Raw genomic sequence first — 18,458 nt, forward strand, 5'->3', positions numbered from 1 at the left:
CAAATTTTAAAATTATAAGTACAAATAAGAGTATAAAACATATGTAAAGATAAGTTATTATATCATTCCATATGAATAATAGTAGAATATATTCTCTCTATCTCATTATATTTAATAAGTTGTAGTAATTATAAAATTGATTAACTTTGATCACATTTCTTTAAAAATTAACTTGTTGGCATAAGTGTGTGTGGGTTAGTGCTTAGGCATTCAACTCTCCTTCTTTAAAAAAAAAAATGTTTTTAATTTAGAGATATATTTCAGATAACTACAGCTCCCTGTAAAATTAATTTTAAAATTATTATGAGAAAATTAAAATTTTAAAAATTATTTTAGATTTTTTTTAATTTTTTTGGGATGGTCAAAGGATTCGAGCTCGAATTAGATGAGAAGAATCAAACCCGATCTAAAAAAATTACTATAGAACAATATATGTTCTATAGGATCATACTGCTACATTTCTTGCAATAAAATAATTTTAGATATTATAGATTCTTTTTTAAGTTGATGATGATTTTCTAATTTCATTTTTTTTTTTGAAAAACACAAAAAATGTTTCACAAATAAATTTTTAAAAATTTAGAAACCGTTCATTTAGATTAGTGCGCGTACTTCTAACAGAGCATGATGATCCTGATTGCTTTGGTCCTGTGAGAAAAAAACTACATCAGCCATCAGTGCGCGTACTTCTAACAGAACTTGATGCTCCTTATTACTTCAGTCCAGTAAGAAGTTTTTTTTTTTCTATAATTCATCGTTGTCGGTAATCCTTCAGTACAAAATCAACCACTTTCTTCCAAGACTTGTACTAAATACAGCAATTCAGCTTCAATAATGTTTCTCTAACTTCTTCCATATGTCCATTTGTGACCTCTCCATCATCATTTTTGTTCTTGTGTTCTATTTTCTCAGCTTTGGCCTCTGCATCATGATTTGAGGTGAAAGATGGCTTTTTTTTTTTTGGTATGAGTTGTTGTTTTTCAGGCTGGGTTCTCTTTTCTTTGATGTAGATCTATTTTTTCTTCCCATATTCTGTCATTGTTGACTTCTGCTCTCAGTTCGTTTGAAAGCTCTAGGTTTCTATGCTGATAGTGATTGAATGGGACCTTTACCCAATATTTTCCTCGTTGCATTCTTCGAAGGGGTCTTTTTTTAATGTAAATTTGAAGTCTTGAGGATGATTTATGCTCTCATTTGGGAGATTTTGATCATGATGTATTACTTATTTGATAAAGTTGGAGGCTTTTGGTCGAACGGTGGAATCTTTTTTTTGGATAATTTTAGGTAAGACGTCTAGGGTTTCGTGATCATGATAAATTTAAGTTTTATTGGTCATTCCCTTGGGTGCTCGGCGTCTGGTGAGCGGCTGGTGTCTGCAAGTAAAGATGGAGATCTGCAGGAAGCCAAAGCTTTATTAGATCATAATCCTCGGCTTGCAAGTTACTCGACTTTTGGTTTCAGGAATTCTCCCCTCCATTTCTCTGCAGCTCAAGGTCACCATGAGGTAAGTTGAAATCACTGTTCGACACAGGAATTGTTACTGTCTTAGGGCTTATTTGGTTGTTTGTATATAGAATACATGTTCTAGAAATTGATGATTTTGTTGTGGTAAAGAGATCATTACATTTGGAAGGATTTTAAGTGAGTTTATGAAGCTCAAAATTGTTGTAAGTTTCTAAGTATACCCAACCAGTGGCGAATCTATCAGATTTCATCATTTTCAAAATCGTTTGTTTTTTTTAAATCAACCAAATGAGCCCTTAGACTTTTGTTAGGATTCATTCCCTGATGAAATTGAAGTTTTGTTTAGCCACTTATGATGTTGATTATGTGATCCATATCTTAGGTTGTTGCTCTACTACTTGAATCTGGAGTTGATGTCAATCTGCGGAATGCTCGAGGTCTGGTGAGTTCAGTATGATTGGGCCATCTTTTATGGCTAATGTTTGGTTGGGGCAAATTAATTTTCAAGTAAAAGCAATGCAAGTAGAATAATGTTTTGGGTGTTTGGTTTGACGAAAAGTATCGGCCTATGCTTTACATCTTACTAGATTTTAGAACATTTCCTTCATAAAACTAATGCAAAATAGATCCAAAAAAAGTGGCATACTTTGTAGCAGTTTGGATCATTTTGTTTCTACTTCAATTTCAACCAAATAGTTCCAATATCTTTTTGGTTTATAACTATTTTTGACAATCAATTTGATAATTCTAGTCATGAATAAAGAAAGATTTATGTATACTTTACATATAGATTAGGGGTACCATAAGCTGTTACAACTGTACTCGTAACTCTTTTTTTAATGCACAGACTGGTTTAATGTTGGCTTGTCAGTATGGTCACTGGGAGGTTGTACAGACTCTTATGCTGTTTAAAGCAAATGTGAGTTCTTTATGTGATTCTTTTTAACACTTTTTTGTTTAGTACTTGTTCCACACTTTAGTTTCTAGTTAACATGTTTTCTCGACATCAAATTTTAGATTCTGAAGAAGGATTATCTCCATGGTGGGACGGCCTTGCATCTTGCATCTCTAAATGGTCACACTCGTTGCATCCGTCTCCTCCTTGCTGATTATGTGCCAAGTATAGTTGAATTTTGGCATATAATGAGTGGATCCATTGAAGCATCTGTTACAGATAACTTTGATCTCTAGTAAGCTGAAAGTCTGATCTACTATCCCGATTTTTATATATTTATTTTGTGATTTATTGATTTAATATACTTCTTACATTTACATTTTCTGTTAGTGAACTGTCTAAGGTAATTAATGGAAGGGCCGATGGAGGCATCACTGCACTTCACTTGGCAGCACTAAATGGGCATGCTGAAAGTGTTCAATTACTATTAGATTTGGGAGCCAGTGTCTCTGAGCTCACACTAAATGATGGTGCCATAATTGATCTAGTTGGTGATTCTCCTATTTTCCTTCTGTCTATATGTTACTGTTCTTATTTTATCCTTTCCTGAAAAGTTATGTGCTAAAGATTTTAGTGCTATTGTACAACTTTCTTTTTTTCCTTTCATTCATGTTGGAGGGATTCTAACCTTAGAACTCCACTTTAGAGGTCAAAGGCAGTGCCACTCAACCAAGCAAATCATTATCATCATCATCAACCTTAAAGGTTTTTGGCACTATGTTACATTTTCTTAGTTCTATTTCAAGCCAATTACCATCATAAACTATATTCCAATTATTTGGATTTTAGCTTTATGAATCCTCTTTCTCCGCATATTTATGTTGCGTGTTGCATGTTACATGAGATGTCAAATTTATTTTGCACTGGTTTTTTAGAAGCTTCAATTTACATTAACCTTGGTCTACTTTATTTCCAATTCCATCTTTTCTCATTGGTTTTATTTACTCGTTTACTTGGTGTATATTTTGCCCTTCATTATGCTTTTCTAAATTACATGTATATTTCTAATACCTTCTCTGTAGAAGGAAATACTCTCATCATTTTTTTTAAAAATAGAATTTACTTTTAATCTATCATTCATTTATTTAACATACATCTGGTGGGCTCATTTGGGACAGCTTGTTTATGAATTTTCTTTCCAATCAGCTTTCACGCTTCTGTTTGGCTATATATATATATATATAGTTTTTTTTTTTGGAGAAATTTATGTAATGAGAAGCAAGTTTTTGCAACAAAATATGCTAGAGTTTGATAACTATAAGAAAGTTGTTATCTGACTTTTTCAAAAGGAGACGTCTATACTACCTTCAATAGCTTTCAAAAAGTATGTTTTTCTCATAGCCATTTTACGACTATTTTTAATAGATGGTTGTAACCACCCTAAATGGATCATATATTTTCCTTAAAGTTTTAATGATATTTTCTAAATAGACAATATTTATGAGATACTTTTCATATTCATCAATATAACTCTAACACTAGAAGTCATATCCTTGTTAATATCTATATTCTTCTCTATAATAGATCTATGATGTTCAAATTGATCACTCCCATGTATCACTTAATCTTTGGCAACATTGATTAATAATAATAGATTTCATGTATTGTTCATCATATTCTCAAATTCTTTCTGCTAATTTTAAGCTCCTTGTTTTCTTAACATTTCTTCTATTATTTTAAATCTTTGCATATTTCATAAGAGGTCTCATCGATTAGAATATCATATACAAATAGTATAAAAAATGGTTCCTCTGCTTGAATATCCTTTTGAAGCATCTCCTTGACTTATATGAAAGTATACAAACTTAATTTTGACCATTCATGTAATCTTATTGTGATTGGGAACTTTTGTCACTCTATAACTACTCTAATTTTTGTCAATGATATATCATACATAATTTTAATAATTTCAACTTAAATTTAAGATGTCTTTTTCTTAGCGTGCACAAGTTAATTTGTACAGTACTTGATGCCTTCTTAAGTTCAATAAAAAAGTTTTATACTTTCCATTAATTGCCTTATTATAAAAAAGATTGCCATTGTGAATCTACTTGGTTAAGGCATTTCTTTGATAAATGATAACAATGCGATTTTTCCAAACCAGGGTTGCATTATGGTATCCTATAATTTCATTGTAAGATTGATTACTTAGGGAAGACAACTCATGAACCCTCATGTAAAAGCTAAAGAATTTTTTTTCTAAGGTAGATCGGATATATAATTAACTTGATTTCTCTTTATACTAGTTCAGGATTTATTTGTTTATAAAGTTCAAGATTATCTGTAGGCCAACCCCTCGCCATTAATTATTTCTCTTGATCGAAGATTACTTTTGATTAAGGAGGTTTCTTAGCTCAACATTCAGAAGACTTGCTATTGATAGTGTGCAAAGTGCAGTCCTTTAGGAAAGCGAGGGTTTAACCCTATTAAGTTCTCATAGTTTCATTTTTTGGGTTTACCAGTTAAGGTAACCAGAGCTTTGATTGTGATGTGAAGACTTTCATGTTAGCAACTATGGTTACCTTATCCAATTAGCTTCCCAAATGACTGAAGGTTAAGGGTGTTTTTCTTTTCTCCTTTTTTTTTTTTTTGTAAACAGTGAGCCGTGGTTGACCTAAGGAACTTTGACAGCATGGAGGCTCCAGGCTACAATTAGAACCCTAGCCCCATTGGAGTTTATTGTCGTGATTACATCGCAATTTTAACTGCTCATTTTACAATTTCATGAATCCCTCGATGTTTTTGTTTGACAGGAGCAGGTAGCACTCCTCTTCATTATGCTGCTTGTGGTGGAAATGCTGCTTGCTGCCAAGTATGCCATTTGATTTTTTGTTCTTTTTCCTATTATGTCAAACTCTGATTTGATATTTTAAGCAACTAAAGGTTTGCAGGTTCTCATTGCCAGAGGAGCCAACTTGTCTGCTAAGAATGCTAACCGGTAATAAATTTAATTTTTAACCTTGTATATGAACATGGAAGTTGTGTTTCTTGAGATTTTATTGTGTAAATTTTGAGTATGCATGATGCCCAACAACTTTTGAATATCTATGTTGATTTAAATCAAGTTGTTTTTCAATGATACTACCTTCATAAACTTCTTGAAACAACACCTGGTTATATGCAAATGATATATGTACTTTGATACATGAATCAAGAATGCATCTTGAATCTTGAAATAAGCAACTTGATCGCTGGATTCTTAAATAAATTTAAAAAACATGCAAACAGGATAGGTTGACCTCTATGTGTGAGCTCTAAATTATTTCCCCTTTATGCATGTCTTGAATCATGGATTTATTCGCATTTTGATTGACACAGATCGTATAAGGTTATCGCATTGCATGGCGTCGAAATAAAAAACAAAAATAAGGTTGTTGAATTCAAATTTGTCCGTGGATGATATTCGAACACATTAGCTAGCAAAATTAAGAGATAAAAACATGAGTGCTTGTGAAGAGTATGAAAAATAAAGAAGAAGATTATGAAAGTTTAAGAGGAAAGCTGAGAGGTAAATGCTCCGCTAGCTCAATAGTATTTTAAAAAGATTAAAAAAAAAAAATTTCAAAACGTGCCTCTTCACCCTTTATTTATGAGGATCCAAAGGCTATATAAAAAGCCACACAAAAAGCTAAAAAGTGCAATAACAAATGAGACCCTGTATGGACTACTTTGAGCACATGTTATGATCTAATAGATACTTGCGAGATTATTCTCCCGAGGCTTAGTTTTCAGCTTCAGAATGAGTTCCCTTAGTGGGCGGGTCGATGAAGGGGAGTCCTATGATGGGTTGAGCCGAAAGGACTAACGAACAGGAGTCATTTGGCTATTTTGGCAATCTTCTGGGCAAAGCTTTTGTATTATTCCAGTGTGAAGGACTAGTCCACTTGCACTGTGGGGGTTGCAAACTTCATAATTGGCCGAACATGAGAAAGCATATTTGAGTCTTCCTTGGAGCGAACCTTCCATGTGGCTGGATTGATAAATTCCATTGGTGGCTTGTTTATTGACAAGATGCTTTGGGAGGGCGACTTCTGCTAAGGAGATGACTCCACCAAGTCTGGGGAATCATCTGTGAACCCTTGAAATTTCGCTTAGCGGTGATCTTCTTAGGTTGCTTTGCTTAGTTAGATCAAGCCCTTTAATTGTCATGTAGCTTGGAATAAGGGCAACCATTTTTTGCCGAGTCTTCACTGCTAGGGTATGTTAGGTCGGTTCCTCTTTTGGAACCTATAAGTACCTTTGAGACTTCTGAGATGACATATATGAGTATACATTTAGTTCTTCAATTCACTTGACTCTTTTGGAACCTATAAGTACCTAGCACTAAGTGGCGAGCTGTGGCGCCTACCTTCTCATGAGCTTGGTCACCAATGTGAAAGGACTGTTCTTTGACATTGGTGTTGTAATACTTAGTCATATTCCTTTTAACTTCTTCCTGGATGAGTGTGACTTCTGCTTTGAGCTCGTCTTCTGCTTCTAGACCTTCTTGATTCTTTTCTTTCCATTCTCCCTCGCTGAAGATGGCGACTGCTACCACTTGCTAACTATGCAGTTTGCCACTCGGAGTAAGACCTCTGCGTTGAGGGAAAGAGAAAATAATTTCTGACCTGTCATCAAGGATGGAGCTATTCTTAGGACCCATAAAATTGAGGACAATACCTCTACCCAAGTATTCTTGGCTCCTTTCACTTTTTTCTTGAAAAGGTTCACTATTTGCTTATTCGCCACTTCTATCTAGCTGTTGGTTTGTTGGTGATGCACTAAAGAAAACTTAAGACGGATGTTTTGTGACTAATAGAAATCCTTGATACTTTCTTTGAGAACTGTGGCTTATTGTCAGTTATAATGGTGAGAGGTAGCCCTTATCTACAAGTTGCATTTGACTTTAAGAAATTCCTGAAAGTTTTGGAGGTGATATTAGAGAGTGCTTTGGCTTTTATTCATTTGTTGAAATAGTTCACCATAACGAATAAGAACTTCCTTTGGTCATTGGATAGTGGGAAGGGGGCCAAGTGATCAATGCCCCATATGATGAATGTGCAGGAGTTACTGATTAATTGAAGCTAGTGAACTAGTTGCAACTACATAAGGGTAAATTTCTGACATTGTGGGCATCTCCTTGAAGACTCCTCTGCATCCTTCCTCAGAGTTGGCCAAAAGTATCATTGTCTTAAAATTCTGTGGACAAGTGTCCTCCCGAATAACTTCTAAATTCACTTAAATGGACTCCATTGACCACAATTTCCACGTACATAGCACACATATATTCCTTCTCATCTTCTCCAAATCAAAATCTGTACTTGATTAAGACCGTTTGTCATACTTATCATTTTTCTACCTATCAGCTTATCTGAATTCATCTGTTTTGCCGATTTTACCCTTCCATAGCATTTTCTATATTCGCTAGCCCTTCATCATCCATCCCATCTATCCAGAAACGGTCGTTTGTCTCGGGATCTGAAAATGGCATATTCCGTTCGGGAGTTAAATTTTGATAGGAAGTTTGATAATCTCCTTTAGTAGCGATCAGATGTGAAGAAAAAGTTTTAACATGTTTTAACAGATTAACGTCTTTGACATAAAATCTGAATCTGAATAGAGGTCCTTTGACTAATTTATTGTGAAGAAAAATCATCATCTCTTTATCTTGGTATGCTAGCTGCATGTAAAATATTGGTTTAGCAAAACCTTTCTCAAATTGTGTTATCTGAAGAGCTCGATCTGTTCTTATAGTAAATTCTTTTTGTAAAAATAATTTAAAACTATGTAATGCATTTATTACTCCTAATATGACAGTTGGATCAAAAAATTTAAGAATAACTACAGGATATGAGAAACTGCAGCAAATATTTACAATTAAGCAAAAAATTAAGAAAGCTAGAGAAATAGAATTTGCCTAATTATCTATTATTAGTAAAAATTCCTATGTTTCTTAAATATGTTTTTCTAAAATATCAAGGAGGTTTATAATTTGAAGATCTAGTGACTCTTCATTGATAGTTTTTGTAAATTAGTCAATTCATTTTCTTATGGAAGGGTAAAATCGGCAAAACAGATGAATTCAGATAAGCTGATAGGTAGAAAAATGATAAGTATGACAAACGGTCTTAATCAAGTACAGATTCTACTGTTCTCTACTTCTCTTTTTACTCTAGTGTCCTTTCTACTGTAGTAAAATTCTTATTTAAATGTTATATGCGGTAATGATATCGCAGTTATGTTTTATGATGATGTATTATAAATAGAGAGTTAGTCTCTCTTAAGTGTGTGGTGTTATGAGAGCCTTCCAAAAATAGTGTGAAAGTTGTTTGTGAGCAAGTTTTTCTTTCTGCAAGTCTTAGTCAAGCCTCTCTTTGTAAGTATTTCTCTCTATGATATAATAAAGTTTTAGTTCAGTTTTATTTAAAGTTTTCTTAGATATATAGATCATAATAATTTATTTTGTGGATATGAGTTTACTCACTATGAGCGAGTAGTTATTAATTATTTCTCCCCTAAGGGAGAAATGCTTTAAAAACTTCTTTTTGTTTGCCAAAAATCTCTATTAGTTGAAAATAAGCTAACTTTATGTTCTATATTTATCATATAGAAGTTCTATTTGAAAGTTAAAATAACTTTCGACCTCTATGATTGAGTACAGTAAATCCAAAAATTCATGAGTTTGAACCCCATAAGTCCCCATTTATGCTTTGTCTTTGGGCTGGTGGAAAATACTCCTGAATCTTTGAAGAATATCTGTATAGTCGATGTATGTCGAATTATTCTCGCACCTGTCAAAGAGAAAATTTATATCATAAATAATAGTTACAGGATGTTTTCTTAAATTTACCTATGGAGAATGAGGCATCAAAGAAAAAAAAAATTAAGCAAATTTTACCTTTTTGGGAGAAATAATTCTTAAAAATATCTTGATATATCCATAAAAAGTAATCCAAATGGTTCTTCGATTACGAGCAGATTTACCTGTAGAAATTAGAAATAATTTAGCAACAATGTATGCAGATATTATAGCTGAACTTAGAAATATAAATATGGATGTAGATGATATTTTATTAGAACATGTTAATACAGAAATAGATATGATTATGGCAGCCCTTAAGAGGCATATAGAAGATAATCAAGGTATCAATTTAGTTCAAAAAATTAAAACATTAGGTGACAGATTGTTAGAAGAATTAAATAATTTATTCTATAGATAAATTATTAGTCATCCCATCATCATGACTTCTTCTCCTAGGTGCAAGAAATATAGCTTTAGAAAAATAATACCGATAGCCAGCATGATTCATAGGCACTTATCATTAATAAAGATATATTATCTTAGCATGAACAGGACAATAGTTGCATGCAAATGTTCAAATAGTAACAAAATATATTATATAGGTATGAATAGGATATTAGTTTCATACAAATTCGTGAACAGTGGCAAGATAGCGGCTACATGTATTAGTCAAAAAGTTTTCATTAGAAAAATAAATAGTGATAGCCAATTAACACAAATCTTATCATAGTTATTTCATTAATCACATCATGAGCTTATAAAGCAAATTATTAATTTGTAGACACGATTGTATTTATTATAGGTTTGGAAAAGTCTATTCCCTAGGATTTAGATATTATAATCAAGCACGAATAATCAAAGGATATTATATTGATAGGAATAGTACATTAGTTCATACTAAATTTTTAAATAGTAATAAAAAATTTTTAGTAGATATGAATAGGACATTAATCACTTACAAATTTTTCAATAGTGAAAAAACTTATACATTTTGTATAAGAAAAACACTGAGTTTTAAGAAATTAAATGATTTGTGAACTAGCACAACATTACAATTTTTTACATTACAAAATTTTTACCTAGCCTTAATAAAGTTGGTATCAGAGCATAGAAAGGTCATGGAACCAAAAATTATACAATATTTAGATTTAGAATTACCGCAAAATAGAAAAAAAAATAATCATTTTTGACAAATACAAAATTATATGTTATTTCGATTCAAAATATAGGCACAGTTTGCATAGTAATGATAGTTCTACTAACAGTATTATAGATTTACTAATAAGTTTATCTGAATCTTTTCAAAATCATCAAGAAAAGATATATAGAATTATAGAAAAACTTACAAATAGTATCATTCTTAAAAAGCAAACTTTAGAAAAAATTAATGAAAAAATAATTTATATTAGAGGATAAAATGATGAAATCATTAGAAAAATTAATAATTATTGTGATAAAGTAGAAAATCAAACTACAAAACATTTAATTACGCTAAGTTTAGTTCGAAAAATCAAAGATGATTTTGATCAATTAAATGAAATAAAAACTAGTTTACAAAAATTAAATACTACTTTTGCTGATTTAAAACAAATTATATTAACATGAATAATATAGAAAATTCCAATATATATTTAGAAACGCTTAAGGATTGCCAAAACTACCATACCGATGTTATAGGATTAACTTCGTATTTAGGAGCCCAAAATAGTGACAAAACTTGTCCAAAAATTTTAAATTTCTAAACTATTTTACTAATAAAAATTTATCAAAAGATAAATTTTTTAGAAGCAAAACTTTTAGATATAGAGAATAAATTAACAGGATTAGTTAAACAAAGTGATTTAGACGAATTAGCAAAAAGTATTAAAAATCACAACAAAATTATTCCATATATTTCTCGCATTAGTTATAAAAAATGGTGAATAAACAAACTACTTTGCAGTTATTCAAAAAGAATCCTATAAATTATGATAGAAAATTATCTGAAATAATAGACATGGAAGGACAGCTAGATAGATTTAATAATGGAAAATTAAATTTAATAAAAACAAGAAAATTATATAACAAGTCGATGATTTCTAAATCAAATATTATTCAAATCATAGCGGAACAAAAAATTAGTTGTATTTCTAACTCTGATCAAATATCTATAACCATAATAACTAAAGAAGATTGGGATAAAATAAAAATTATGAAAATGACACAAATACATTTAGGATTAGTAATTATTGGTATTAAAGGATTAGATCGAAAAAATCTAGAAACCAAGTCTTTAGTTATCTTATTTGACAACAGATGGACAAAATTAGCAAAATCCATTATAGGATCTTTTGAAATAGACATGAATGAAAATGGAGCCATCATATACTTCATACCAAATTTTATTATGGATATAAAGGAATGTTGTTGTTGTTGTTGTATATAAAGGAATGTGTTCAAAATATAAAAATAGGAATTAAAACCAAAGGATATAATATGACAGTTGGATCAAAAAATTTAAGAATAACTACAAGATTTATAGGAAAAATGTAAGAACATTCAAATGTTAAATTTAAACTTAATAACGAAACCTTAGAATCTATGTTAGCTAGCGAAGGAATTAAAGCTATTTCTACTAAAAACTTTAGTCCAGAAATATATGCTGGCCTAGAATGGAATTTAAATTCATTTTTAGATAAACCAATATTAATACCTTATGAAAATTCATTCTTTGAAAATCAAGATGGCACTTTAAGTATAAGATTTTCGGATTATAAACAATTAAAAACCAAACAAGATTCAGATGATGATGTTGAATCAAGAAGATCTGAATTATAAATATGAGTTATCTAGATCTCTCTAAAATAAACAAATTTTAAAACTTTGCATTAATAATGATATTATAATATATGTGGCCATTTAGATTATGTTATGGTATTTGAGTTATAAATTCTTCTTTATCTTGAGGTGAATATTCTAATTCTTTAGTTTTGATTATTAAATCTTGATTTATAATAGCTAATTCGGCAAATTCTTGATTTTAACTTTATTGAGGCTAGGTTAAAATTTTGTAATGTAAAAAATTGTAATGTTGTGCTAGTTCACAAATCATTTAATTTTCTAAAACTCAGTGTTTTTCTAATACAAAATATATAAATTTTTTTACTATTGAAAAATTTGTAAGTGACTAATGTCCTATTCATATCTACTAAAAATTTTCTATTACTATTTAAAAATTTAGTATGAACTAATGTATTATTCCTATCAATATAATATCCTTTGATTATTCGTGCCTGATTATAATATCTAAATCCTAGGGAATAGACTTTTCCAAACCTATAATGAATACAACCGTGTCTACAAATTAATAATTTGCTATATAAGCTCATGATGTGATTAATGAAATAACTATGATAAGATTTATGCTAATTGTCTATCACTATTTATTTTTCTAATGAAAACTTTATGACTAATACATGTGGTCGCTATCTTGCCACTGTTCACGAATTTATATGAAACTAATATCTTATTCATACCTATATAATATATCTTGTTACTATTTGAATATTTGCATGCAACTATTATCCTGTTCATGCTAAGATAATATATCTTTATTAATGTTAAGTGCCTATGAATCATGCTGGCTATCGGTGTTATTTTTCTAAAGCTATATTTCTTGCACCTAGGAGAAGAAGTCATGATGATGGGATGACTAATAATTTATCTATAGAATAAATTATTTAATTCTTCTAACAATTTGTCACCTAATGTTTTAATTTTTTGAACAAAATTGATACCTTGATTATCTTCTATATGCCTCTTCAGGACTGTCATAATCGTATCTATTTCTGCATTAACATATTCTAATAAAATATCATCTACATCCATATTTATATTTTTAAGTTCAGCTATAATATCTACATACATTGGTGCTAAATTATTTCTAATTTCTATAGGTAAATCTGCTCGTAATCGAAGAACCATTTGAATTACTTTTTATGGATATATCAAGATATTTTTAAGAATTATTTCTCCTAAAAAGGTAAAATTTGCTTTAATTTTTTTTTTCTTTGATTCCTCATTCTCCATAGGTAAATTTAAGAAAATATCCTATAACTATTATTTATGATATAAATTTTCTCTTTAACAGGTGCGAGAATAATTCGACATACATCGACTATACAAATATTCTTCAAAGATTCAGGAGTATTTTCCACCAGCCCAAAGACAAAGCATAAATGGGGACTTATGGGATTCAAACTCATGAATTTTTGAATTTACTGTACTCAATCATAGAGGTTGAAAGTTATTTCAACTTTCAAAAAGAACTTTTATATGATAAATAATACTGAAGATGATGGATACAAAATCCCAGATAAAGATATGTTAATCAATTTAATACAGGATAAAAAATATTTTAGCAAGTTTGATTATAAATCTAGTTTTTGGCAGATAAAACTTAATCCAAATTCTATTCCTTGGACAGTATTTACTACTCCCATAGAACATTACGAATGGGAAATAATGGCTTTTGGATTAAAAAATGCTCCAAGTATTTTTCAACGAAAAATGGATAATATATTTGGCCATTTAGATTATGTTATGGTTTATATAGACGACATTCTCATTGCTTCTCACACTTTAAAAGATCATTATAAACATATTGAAGAAGTTTTAAAACTTTGCATTAATAATGGTATTATATTATCAAAAAAGAAAATCGAAATAGCCTAAGAATATATTGATTTCTTAGGACAAAGAATTGGTAATGGCTCAATAGAATTACAAGATCATATAGCCCTAAAATTTTTACAATTTCCATATAAGATAGAAGAAACTGAAGAATTACAAAAATTTTTAGGTCTTCTAAATTATGCTCGTCCTTATATTAAAGATTTAGGAAAAACTATAAAATCTTTGTATAAAAAAACTAGTAAAAATGGACAAAAATATTTTAATTAAGAAGATATTAAGATAATAAAAAAAATAAAAACACAAATCAAACATTACCAAAATTAACTTTATTATTAGAATCAGATTATAAAATAGTAGTAGTTGATGCATCTGAAGATGGTTGGGAAGCTGAATTAAAAATAAAACCTTACAAAGAAGCCTTTCAGTCAAAAGAAAAATTATGTAGATATGCTTCAGGAAGTTTTAAACAACTCCATAAATCCCTAACTTCTCTAGATTATGAAATATTAGGAGTAATAAACGCATTACATAGTTTTAAATTATTTTTACAAAAAGAATTTACTATAAGAACAGATTGCGAAGCCATAGTACATTTTTATAAAAATAAAAATGAGAAGAAGATATATAGTAAAAGATGGGTAAATTTTATTACAACAATAGAAGGAAATTGTTACAAAGTAAATTTTGAGCATATTAAAGGAGATAATAATTTTTTAGCAGATTATTTATCAAGAGTCACTAGATCTTCAAATTATAAACCTCCTTGATATTTTAGAAAAACATATTTAAGAAACATAGGAATTTTTACTAATAATAATTCTACTCTTTTTTGCAGGAATTTATGGATCCTTCTCATTCCAAACCTGAACCAAGCTTCACTAATATAGTTCATTTTGATCATCTAGCATTATCCAATAGACAGGAAACGAATCTTCAATTCCGACCCAAAATACTTATAGCAAAACCATTAAATATATATCAAGATACTCTATTAGATAATTTATGGTGTAACAAATCAGATACTAAAGCTATGATACATACTTTAAATTGTCTAACTATATGTTTTAATGGTAATAATCAAGTAGAATTTTTAAATAATGAAATTAGCAAATTAAGAGCTGAAGTAAATATTGGGAATATTTCTCTTGTCCCGAAAACTCATACAAATTTACAAAATGTAGTTATAGCGAATCAAGAAACAAAAATTAGAGAATTAGAAAAGTCTATAGAAATCGAGAAACAAAAATTTAAGGAATTAGAAAAAGAAAATGAAGAAATAATAAAAGATCAAGATTATTTGTCTAATATTATCCTAGATATATCAGAAGACAATATGTTGAAGCGACTACAATATATGTATCTCTCAGAAATGGATGAAAACATCAAAAGAAGTATTTTCAAAAAAGTCCAAAATAGCAAAAAGATAGATATGGAAACAGTCTACAAAGACATAGTCCTTTCATATATATCCAACGAAGAAGTTTCTGACATCTCCTATGCTTCAAAGACTCTATTTTCATCAACAGCATCAGAAAATAGATAATGCCTCTGCAAAATCTGCATGCCAGGATTCTACATGATTCATCTATCTATTAATTTGACTCATGTAAAAAATTTTCAGGAATGGACTATTCAGAAATTAATGGAATATGAACTTTTGAGTAAACTCATCATTAGCAGAGATGATAAATTATCATATCAAATTGAATGTCTTGAACATGCTGAACTCAAGAGAATCATTTGGCAAATATTTGAAGATTATAGAATTTATTCTATAACCATAATTCTAAATTCTATTGGACCAGCTTATGAAGAATTTATGGATGGTGCCAAGCACATTATTGAAATTCATAAAACTCCAGAAAGCTTTAAAGCAGAATAGTATGATGACACGCCTCACTCAACAGTTGATCCTACCTTATCCGATCAGTCATCAAAATATTATCGAGCTCTTCAGATAGCACAATTTGAGAAAGGTTTTGCTAAACCAATATTTTACATGCAGCTAGCATATCAAGATAAAGATATGATGATTTTTCTTCACAGTAAATTAGTCAAAGGACCTCTATTCATATTCAGATTTTATGTCAAAGACGTTAATCTGTTAGAATATGTTAAAACTTTTTCTTCACATCTGATCGTTACTAAAGGAGATTATCAAACCTAGTATCAAAATTTAACTCCCGAACGGAATATGCCACTTTCAGATCCCGAGACAAACGACCGTTTCTGGATAGATGGGATGGATGATGAAGGGCTAGCGAATATAGAAAATGCTATGCAAGGGTAAAATCGGCAAAACAGATGAATTCAGATAAGCTGATAGGTAGAAAAATGATAAGTATGACAAACGGTCTTAATCAAGTACAGATTCTACTGTTCTCTTTTTACTGTAGTGTCCTTTCTAATATAGTAAAATTCTTATTTAAATGTTATATGCGGTAATGATACCGCAGTTATGTTTTATGATGATGTATTATAAACAGAGAGTTCGTCTCTCTTAAGTGTGTGGTGTTATGAGAGCCTTCCAAAAGTAGTGTGAAAGTTGTTTGTGAGCAAGTTTTTCTTTCTGCAAGTCTTAGTCAAGCCTCTCTTTGTAAGTATTTCTCTCTATGATATAATAAAGTTTTAGTTCAGTTTTATTTAAAGTTTTCTTAGATATATAGTTCATAATAATTTATTTTTTGGATATGAGTTTACTCACTATGAGTGAGTAGTTATTAAATGCTTTAAAAACTTATTTTTGTTTGCCAAAAATCTCTATTAGTTGAAAATAAGCTAACTTTCTGTTTGATATTCAGCCAAGTGACGATAATATCATTTCCCTAAATAAAATAGATTTAGCTCACCAAACTACAGATAATATGATAGCCCAGAACTATCCTACTTCTCTATTATCTGTTTCTTCAAAAATAATTCTAGAAAATAATCAATCATTTGATATCCAAGCCTTAATTGACAATGGTAGTACAACTTCGGTTATTACCACCAATCTTCTACCCAAAAAATATAATTATCATCCTACCAATACTTCTTCCCAATTAGTTGGCAATCACTCTCTCCATTTTGATAAATGTCTTCTTAATAGTCAAATACAATTTTTTATCACCCCTGATTTACTCACTGAAAAATATTCTTTACCAAAAATCTTGATACATGAAGCAGTAAAACCAGAATTTATCTTAGGACTCAATTTCATTCTCTCTTTAGATGGACATCTTAGTATTACAAAAGAATTCATCACAATTAGTAAGCGTAGTACCACAATCCCTACTAATAAAATCAGAGTACTGCCAAAGTGTGGTGGACCTTCACCATCTTTTTGTGACCCTTCAGTTTCTCTTTATCTTTCCCACCGTTATAAATCTTCTGATGACAAACAAACAACATTTAGCATTCCTAAAGCTTTAGAAAAAATATTTCAATTAGCTGAAGAAATCCAAATTATAGGAGAAGACCCAATTAAACATTGGGATAAAAATCAAGAATTTGCCGAATTAGCTATTATAAATCAAGATTTAATAATCAAAACTAAAGAATTAGAATATTCACCTCAAGATAAAGAAGAATTTATAACTCAAATAAATGAATTAAAAAAGTTAAGGTTAATTAAACCCTCAAAATCCCCTCATAGGTCGGCAGCCTTTATGGTTCGAAATCATGTTGAAATAAAAAGAAATAAAGCCAGAATGGTTATTAACTATAAAAGACTAAATGATAATATGTGAACATATTTTCGATATAGGAAAGGGTAGCATGAATAGAGAATGTTTTTATTGCTATGGAAAAAAAAATCTATAAAAATAGTCCATTCATTTTCTTCTAGTTTTTACTTGTATTCAGTTGTCACATCTTACGTCTTTCTAGCTATTTTTTCCCTTTTTGTTTTCATGAACTTCTTTCGCTATCGGTCTACTCATCTTGCATATTTAGTTTCAGCGTTGCTGTAGAATTTTTTTCATTACCTTCTATTCTTTCTCAATAGAATGTGTTTTCTCTGGCTGTTGAGTGTTGGAAATAACTGAGGTGGAATGTTTATAGGGTGGTTTCTAAATGCTACTTCTTTCTTCAATCTTCCTCATTAAAGATATGATTTTGAATTATTGAGGTCTGCCATAACAAATTCACCATGAGATTAAACATGTAATATAATAAGAAATATTTTAATTTTTATACAAGGCTCTTATATTATTGTCTTAAATGTAGTTCATTACTCTGATGCTCTTGTAATTTTGCTGCAGTGCAACACCATTGATGGTGGCTCGTTCATGGCGTAGAAATTGGCTTGAGAATATTCTAAGCGATGAAAATCAATGCCGGATACGGGTTCTTCCTTCGCCATGCCTCTCATTGCCGCTTATGAGCATTTTTAAAATTGCCCGGTTAGCTCAAATTTTAATCTCTGGTTCATCAATGTATTTTGTTTTCTAGCCAATGTCAATAACCAGTGCACTCTTCTTTATTCTGCTCAATATGTTTCCTGTATGTACTTGTTTGTTTAAGGGTTTTGTCTCAGAAATGATGATGTGATGTCAAATTCAAATGTTGTTAGCAAGGGAGTTATAGTTAGGTGCTCGGTTTCTT

The 18,458-nt window shown here is 30.2% G+C and overlaps 1 protein-coding gene across 2 annotated transcripts in view; it reads left to right on the forward strand.

Moving 5' to 3' along the window:
• The first annotated feature begins 658 nt into the window (after positions 1-658).
• Positions 659-18,458, forward strand: part of LOC110107988 (probable E3 ubiquitin-protein ligase XBOS32) — a 29,209-nt gene continuing 11,409 nt past the window's right edge. Inside the window, exons 1-8 of one of the 2 annotated variants that reach the window (XM_020838465.2) lie at positions 659-1,504; positions 1,847-1,906; positions 2,312-2,383; positions 2,482-2,654; positions 2,750-2,910; positions 5,173-5,231; positions 5,311-5,357; positions 18,116-18,256. In XM_020838465.2, the coding sequence (XP_020694124.1) occupies positions 1,310-1,504; positions 1,847-1,906; positions 2,312-2,383; positions 2,482-2,654; positions 2,750-2,910; positions 5,173-5,231; positions 5,311-5,357; positions 18,116-18,256 (908 nt within the window). In that variant the 5' untranslated portion in view covers positions 659-1,309. The remainder of the gene's footprint in view (positions 1,505-1,846; positions 1,907-2,311; positions 2,384-2,481; positions 2,655-2,749; positions 2,911-5,172; positions 5,232-5,310; positions 5,358-18,115; positions 18,257-18,458) is intronic. The other variant, XM_028697174.1, reaches the window with a different exon arrangement.

The sequence above is a fragment of the Dendrobium catenatum genome, unplaced genomic scaffold, assembly GCF_001605985.2.
Source record: "Dendrobium catenatum unplaced genomic scaffold, ASM160598v2 fragScaff_scaffold_889, whole genome shotgun sequence".
Classification (NCBI taxonomy): domain Eukaryota; kingdom Viridiplantae; phylum Streptophyta; class Magnoliopsida; order Asparagales; family Orchidaceae; genus Dendrobium; species Dendrobium catenatum.